The sequence below is a fragment of the Arachis duranensis genome, chromosome 1 (assembly GCF_000817695.3).
Source record: "Arachis duranensis cultivar V14167 chromosome 1, aradu.V14167.gnm2.J7QH, whole genome shotgun sequence".
Lineage (NCBI taxonomy): Eukaryota > Viridiplantae > Streptophyta > Magnoliopsida > Fabales > Fabaceae > Arachis > Arachis duranensis.
This window is the reverse complement of record NC_029772.3, coordinates 52,614,508-52,622,061: the sequence shown is the minus strand read 5'-3', so window position 1 is coordinate 52,622,061 and position 7,554 is coordinate 52,614,508. Positions and strand designations below refer to the sequence as shown.

Sequence of the window (7,554 nt, the reverse complement as noted above, 5' to 3'; positions counted from 1 at the left end):
ATTTTTGATGTGTTGCTTCAAGATAAACAATTCATTTTACCTGAGGGTAGAACTTTGCTTTCCGTAAAAGATTTGAAAGGGAAGCCTTACTGTAAATTTCATCAAGCAACAAGTCATTCGACTAACAGTTGTGTCCATTTCAGGGATTTGATTCAAGAAGCAATCATGGAAGGACGTTTGAAATTCGATGATGGCAAGAAGGAGATGAAGGTTGATGTAGATCCCTTTGAAACTGATGCTAGTTATGTGGAACCCTGCTTTGGAGTGAATATGGTGGGGATGTCTTATGACTTTGATGTGGCTCTTGATGATTTCGAATCACAAGTGAGATATGTGTATCCTCGAACAGGGGATGGTTTGTTGGACTTCTTGGTTCAGCAAAAGATCAAAGACCAGGATGTATCTTTGTGTCCACGGTGTAATGCTATTTTCAATGCTGAAGTAGCAGGAATCTTCGAAAAGGAGAGAATGAAAAAAGATTTGGCTCACAGGGAGGAACAAGCAAGTCAAAGACAGCCAATTCGACGTGTCAAGGGTTCAAGTTCCAAAAATCCTCAACATGATGTGACTACACCTTTAAGTCGATCCCAGGCTATTGGTGTTCAATAGATAAAAAATTGTCAAGAGTTTTAAAGGCCTGATCATTTGTATCGACGCAACCCTCAATGGGGACACTGAACACTGTCTCAGAATCAGTATGCTGCTTATCAAGGGCGAGCTAGAGGATTCCCAAGAGAAAGAGGTGGAAGAAGAAGTTTTAATCAGAATAAGAAACTTCAAATTAATGCAGGAAAAGAAACAAGCAAGGAGGTAACTCCTTCTGTGCATTCCCGAATTGTTTTTCCTTCTGATGGGGAAACTTATCCGAAGAAAATTCCATCACCAGCAAAGATGGAAAAAGGGAAGGCAATTGCTCAGTCCTCTAGGATATATAAACATAAGGACGCTGATGTTGATGAGGAATATTTCGACGAAGGTGATGATGATATGGTAGGGACGATTTCAATAATTCCTACTGAGTATCTTGGAGAGTGCAAAGGTAATCCGGAGGAGGATTATGATCAGGAGGATGAAGAGGCTTTCTCTTTTATTCGCATAGAAGATGAACCAGGGTTTTTTCTTCGCCCTACTGAGAGACAAATATCTCATTTGCGTCCCTTTCACATTGTTGCTGTTGTGAATGGGTTCAAAATAAACAAAGTATTGATTGATGGTGGGTCAGTGATAAGTCTCTTGCCTGAGAGGATGCTAGGGAAATTAGGGAAGCATTTTGGAGAGTTGGTCCCTACAAACATTGCTGTGACTGATTTTAGTGGTAATTCTACGCCAGCTAAAGGGTTGGTCACATTGACGGTGAAAGTGGGGTCTCCGAAAAGACATTCTGTATTTGTGGTAGTGCCATCAAAGGCTAGTTATAACGCCTTACTTGGGAGAGATTGGATCCATGAAGTAGGTGCTGTACCATCTACAGTGCATCAGAGTGTGCTTCTATGGACTAAAGAAGGCAAGCCTGAAATCGTCAAAGCAGATTCGAGTCTTTATGCCGAACAGATGCATGTCGATTTTAGGATATATAATCGTAAATTGAAGCCTTTAAATGTTGATCGATCTCTAACTTTCTTATAATTGTGAAGGGTGCTACTTGACTTCAGAAGGACTGTCGGTGAAGTTGCGCAATCCAGATATACCCTTCGAGCTGACGGGTTGGGATTGTTCTTCTTGAAGACTCCGAAAGGCTAGCTCATGGACCAGGTTGAGAAAGTTTCCGATTACCTGGTAACTTTGCATAATTATTTAAATAATTTCCACGTTTTAGAAAATAAAGATGATTCTTCTGATAAGTTGAATCAAATAGGATTAGTAAATCTACTAGTTGTAGTATGTCTGTTTCGACACCTATAGTCGAATGTAGTTATGGTTCTGCTATTATTTGTAATGAAGTTAATGATATGAGTCGGACTGCCGATTTGATAGCAGAGGCTCATTGTGTAGAAAATAAATATAGTAATGAATTAATCAATGATCAAGTTTCTTCTATCTCTGATTCCATTAATTTTACTTTCGATTGTATTTATGATTCGGAGCCTTTGGAATTTGAAAAGTATTCAATCGAAGATGATCATTATAAAGGGTTTGAATCTCAAGATCCTTTAGAAGAAATTATGGGAACTCATGATGATGTTTGAATTACATATATTTATAATAATCTTGATGATCATTTTCGAACTGAACTTTTCGATCTGTTATATGAGTTTAAAGATTGTTTCGTATGAGATTATCATGAAATGCCTGGTCTTGATCGTTCATTAGAAGAACATTGATTAGCATTGAAACCTAATGCTCGACCTGTGAAACAAACCCCAAGACGTTTTGCTCCTGAAATCAATGTAAAAATTAAAGAAGAGATAGAACGCTTAGCCAAAGCAAAATTTATTCAAAAGGCTCGTTATGTGGAGTGGGTGTCGAATATTGTTCCAGTGATGAAGGAAAATGGAAAATTGAGGGTATATAACGATTTTCGAGATTTGTATAATGCTACTCCAAAGGATGAATATTTCATACCAATTGCGGATATGTTAATCGATTCTGCAGCAGGAAATGAAATCCTTAGTTTCATGGACGGTTATTCGGGATATAACCAAATTTTTATTGCGGAAGATGATGTGGCTAAAACTGCTTTCCGTTGTCCTGGAGCGTTGGGGACGTATGAGTGGGTGGTTGGTGCATGAAATTGTGATCATCAATGGCGCCATCAACATGGTACACTCAATTGCAATCTCAACTCTTTATCACAACTTCACACAACTAACCAGCAAGTGCACTGGGTCGTCCAAGTAATAAACCTTACGCGAGTAAAGGTCGATCCCACGAAGATTGTTGGTAAGAAGCAAGCTATGGTCATCTTGTAAATCTCAGTCAGGCGGATTCAAATAGTTATGGAGGATTAATGATTAAAAGATAAATAAAACATGAAGTAAAGATAGAGATACTTATGTAATTCATTGGTGAGAATTTTAGATAAGCGTATGGAGATGCTTTGTCCCTTCCGTCTCTTTGCTTTCCTACTGTCTTCATCCAATCCTTCTTACTCCTTTCCATGGCAAGCTGTATGTTGGGCATCACCGTTGTCAATGGCTACAGTCCCGTCCTCTCAATGAAAATGTTCAACGCGCTCTATCACAGTACGGCTATTCATCTGTCGGTTCTCGATCATGTCGGAATAGAATCCAGTGATTCTTTTGCGTCTGTCACTAACGCCCCACAATCGCGAGTTTGAAGCTCGTCACCGTCATTCAATCCTTGAATCCTACTCAGAATACCACAGACAAGGTTTAGACCTTCCAGATTCTCAAGAATGCTGCCATCAATTCTAGCTTATACCACGAAGATTCTGATTAAGGAATCCAAGAGACATCCACTCAAGCCTTGTTTGCATGTAGAACGGAAGTGGTTGTCAGGCACGCGTTCATAAGTGAGAATGATGATGAGCGTCACATAATCATCACATTCATCATGTTCTTTGGTGAAAATGAATATCTTAGAACAAGAATAAGCTGAATTGAATAGAAGAACAATAGTAATTGCATTAATACTCGAGGTACAGTAGAGCTCCACACCTTAATATATGGTGTGTAGAAACTCCACCGTTGAAAATACATAAGAACAATGTCTAGGCATGGCCGAGAGGCCAGCCTCCCATAATCTAAGAACTAGACATCCAAAGATGATCCTAAGATCTAAAGTGATCAAAAGATTTCTAATACAATAGCAAAAGGTCCTATTTGTAGAGAAGTAGTAGCTTAGGGTTTACAAAGATGAGTAAATGACATAAAAATCCACTTTCGGGCCCACTTGGTGTGTGCTTGGGCTGAGCATTGAAGCTTTCATGTGTAGAGACTTTTCTTGGAGTTAAACGCCAGCTTTTGTGCCAGTTTGGGCGTTTAACTCCCATTCTTGTGCCAGTTCCAGCGTTAAACGCCAGAATTCTTGAGCTGATTTGAAACGCCGATTTGGGCCATCAAATCTGGGGCAAAGTATGAACTATTATACATTGCTGGAAAGCTCAAGATGTCTACTTTCCAACGCAATTGAGAGCGTGCCAATTGGGCTTCTGTAGCTCCAGAAAATCTACTTCGAGTGCAGGGAAGTCAAAATCCAACAACATCTGCAGTCCTTTTTAGCCTCTGAATCAGATTTTTGCTCAGGTCCCTCAATTTCAGCCAGAAAATAACTGAAATCATAGAAAAATACACAAACTCATAGTAAAGTCTAGAAAAGTGAATATTAACTAAAAACTATTAAAAATATACTAAAAACTAACTAAATCATACTAAAAACATACTAAAAACAATGCCAAAAAGCGTATAAATTATCCGCTCATCACAACACCAAACTTAAATTGTTGCTTGTCCCCAAGCAAATGAAAATCAAATAAGATAAAAAGAAGAGAATATGCAATGAATTTCAAAAAAATCTATGAAGATCAGTATTAATTAGATGAGCGGGGCTTTTAGCTTTTTGCCTCTAAACAGTTTTAGCATCTCACTCTATCCTTTGAAATTCAGAATGATTGGCTTCTATAGGAACTCAGAATCCAGATAGTGTTATTGATTCTCCTAGTTAAGTATGATGATTCTTGAACACAGCTACTTTATGAGTCTTGGCCGTGGCCCAAAGCAGTCTGTCTTCCAGTATTACCACCGGATACATACATGCCACAGACACATAACTGGGTGAACCTTTTCAGATTGTGACTCAGCTTTGCTAGAGTCCTCAATTAGAGGTGTCCAGGGTTCTTAAGCACACTCTTTTTGCCTTGGATCACGACTTTATTTTTACCCTTGCCTTTTGGTTTAAAGGGCTATTGGCTTTTTCTGCTTGCTTTCTCTCTCTCTTTTTTTTTTTTCGCACATAATCTATCTCTTTTTTTTCGCACATAATCTCTCTCTTTTTTTTGAATTCACTGCTTTTTCTTGTTTCAAGAATCATTTTTATGATTTTTCAGATCCTCTGTAACATGTCTCCTTTTTTTATCATTCTTTCAAGAGCCAACATTCATGAACAACAAATTCAAAAGACATATGCACTGTTCAAGCATACATTCAGAAGTCAAAGTATTTCCACCACATCAAAATAATTAATCTGTTATAAAATTCAAAATTCATGCAATTCTTCTCTTTTTCAATTAAGAACATTTTTCATTTAAGAAAGGTGATGGATTCATAGGACACTCATAACTTTAAGGCATAGACACTAAGACATTAATGATCATAAGACACAAACATAGATAAACATAAGCATAAAAATTCGAAAAACAGAGAAATAAAGGACAAGAAGATTAAAAAACAGGTCCACCTTAGTGATGGCTGCTTGTTCTTCCTCTTGAAGATCTTATGGAGTGCTTGAGCTCCTCAATGTCTCTTCCTTGCCTTTGTTGCTCCTCTCTCATGATTCTTTGATCTTCTCTAATTTCATGGAGGAGGATGGAATGTTCTTGGTGCTCCACCCTTAGTTGTCCCATGTTGGAACTCAATTCTCCTAGGGAGGTGTTGATTTGCTCCCAAAAATTTTGTTGATTTGCTCCATCCTCTTCTTAGTGATGGGCTTGTCCTCATCAATGAGGATGTCTCCCTCTATGTTAGCTCCAACTGAATTACAGAGGTGACAAATGAGATGAGGGAAGGCTAACTTGCCAAGGTAGAGGACTTGTCCGCCACCTTATAAAGTTCTTGGGATATAACCTCATGAACTTCTACTTCCTCTCCAATCATGATGCTATGAATCATGGTAGCCCGGTCTATAGTAACTTCGGACCGGTTGCTAGTGGGAATGATTGAGCGTTGGATAAACTCCAACCATCCCCTAGCCACGGGCTTGAGGTCATGCCTTCTCAGTTGAACCGGCTTCCCTCTTGAATCTCTCTTCCATTGGGCGCCCTCTTCACAAATGACTGTGAGGACTTGGTCCAACCTTTGATCAAAGTTGACCCTTCTAGTGTAAGGGTGTTCATCTCCTTACATTTTTCGGACTAAAATCTAAGCATTTCTCCCGAACCATTGTAAGCCAATTCTTTGGGTCCGGGTTCACACTTTGATCATGGTTCTTGGTGATCCATGCATTGGCATAGAACTCTTGAACCATTAAGATTCCAACTTGTTGAATGGGGTTGGTAAGAACTTCCCAATATCCATGAGGACTTGGTCCACAGATCTCCGGATATTCACTCTTTTTGAGTTTGAAAGGGACCTCGGGGACCACCTTCTTCATGGCCACAACTTCATAGAAGTGGTCTTGATGCACCCTTGAGATGAATCTTTCCATCTCCCATGACTCGGAGGTGGAAGCTTTTGCCTTCCCTTTCCTCTTTCTAGAGGTTTCTCCGGCCTTAGATGCCATAAATGGTTATAGAAAAACAAAAAGCAATGCTTTTACCACACCAAACTTAGAAGGTTTGCTCGCCATCGAGCAAAAGAAGAAAGAAGAGAGTAGAAGAAGAAGAAAAAGAGGAGATGGAGGTGGCTTTGTTTTTCGGCCAAGGGGGAGAAGTAGTGTGTAGGTTGTGTGAAAATGAAGGAGTGAAGATGGGTTTATATAAGGGTGGAGAGAGGTGTAGGGTTCGGCCAATATGGGTGGGTTTGGGAGGGAAAGTGGTTTGAATTTGAATGGTGAGGTAGGTGGGGTTTTATGAAGGATGGATGTGAGTGGTGAAGAGAATGATGGGATTTGATAGGTGAGGGATTTTTGGGAAAGAGGTGTTGAGGTGATTGGTGAATGGGTGAAGAAGAGAGAGAGTGGTGGGGTAGATGGGGATCCTGTGGGGTCCACAGATCCTGAGGTGTCAAGGATAATTCATCGCTGCACCAAGAGGCGAGCAAAAATTCTCCTTCTGCCAATCCTGGCGTTAAACACCGGGCTGGTGCCCATTTCTGGCGTTTAACACCAGCTTCTTGCCCATTCCTGGTGTTAAACGCCAATCTGGTGCCCCTTTCTGGCGTTAAATGCCCAGAATGGTGCCATACTGGGCGTTAAATGCCCATTTTGCTATCTTCACTGGCGTTTAAACGCCAGCAAATTTTCCTCCAGGGTGTGCTATTTTTTTCTATTTTTCATTCTGTTTTTGCTTTTTCAATTGATTTTGTGACTTCCCATGATCATCAACCTATAGAAAACATAAAATAACAATGGAAAATAGATAAATATAACATTGGGTTGCCTCCCAACAAGCGCTTCTTTAATATCAGTAGCTTGACAGTGGGCTCTCAAGGAGCCTCACAGATGTTCAGAGCAATGTTGGAACCTCCCAACACCAAACTTAGAGTTTGAATGTGAGGGTTCAACACCAAACTTAGAAGTTGGTTGTGGCCTCCCAACACCAAACTTAAAGTTTGACTGTGGAGTCTCTATTTGACTCTGTTTTGAGAGAAGCTCTTCATGCTTCCTCTCCATGGTTACAGAGGGATATCCTTGAGCTTTAAACATAAAGGATTCTTCATTCACTTGAATGATCAACTCTCCTTTGTCAACATCAATCACAGCCTTTGCTGTGGCTAGGAA

At 39.9% G+C, this 7,554-nt stretch overlaps 1 protein-coding gene across 1 annotated transcript; it reads left to right on the top strand.

Annotated features, from left to right (window-relative positions):
- Window positions 1–891: 891 nt before the first annotated feature.
- Window positions 892–2,729, top strand: LOC110275722 (uncharacterized). The gene is made up of 3 exons (XM_021131941.1): window positions 892–1,579; window positions 1,635–1,703; window positions 2,326–2,729. Exons 1-3 carry the CDS (start codon window positions 892–894, stop codon window positions 2,727–2,729), a joined length of 1,161 nt encoding a protein of 386 aa, XP_020987600.1.
- Window positions 2,730–7,554: the final 4,825 nt, after the last annotated feature.

What these genes read in the sequence shown, in the direction of transcription:
- LOC110275722 (XM_021131941.1), top strand. Translation starts at nt 892, where the DNA reads ATGGAAAAAGGGAAGGCAATTGCTCAGTCCTCTAGGATATATAAACAT. An exon ending in CGATTTTAGGATATATAATC is followed by an intron (nt 1,580 to 1,634) that starts GTAAATTGAAGC and finishes ATAATTGTGAAG; the next exon opens with GGTGCTACTTGACTTCAGAA. An exon ending in TATACCCTTCGAGCTGACGG is followed by an intron (nt 1,704 to 2,325) that starts GTTGGGATTGTT and finishes AACATTGATTAG; the next exon opens with CATTGAAACCTAATGCTCGA.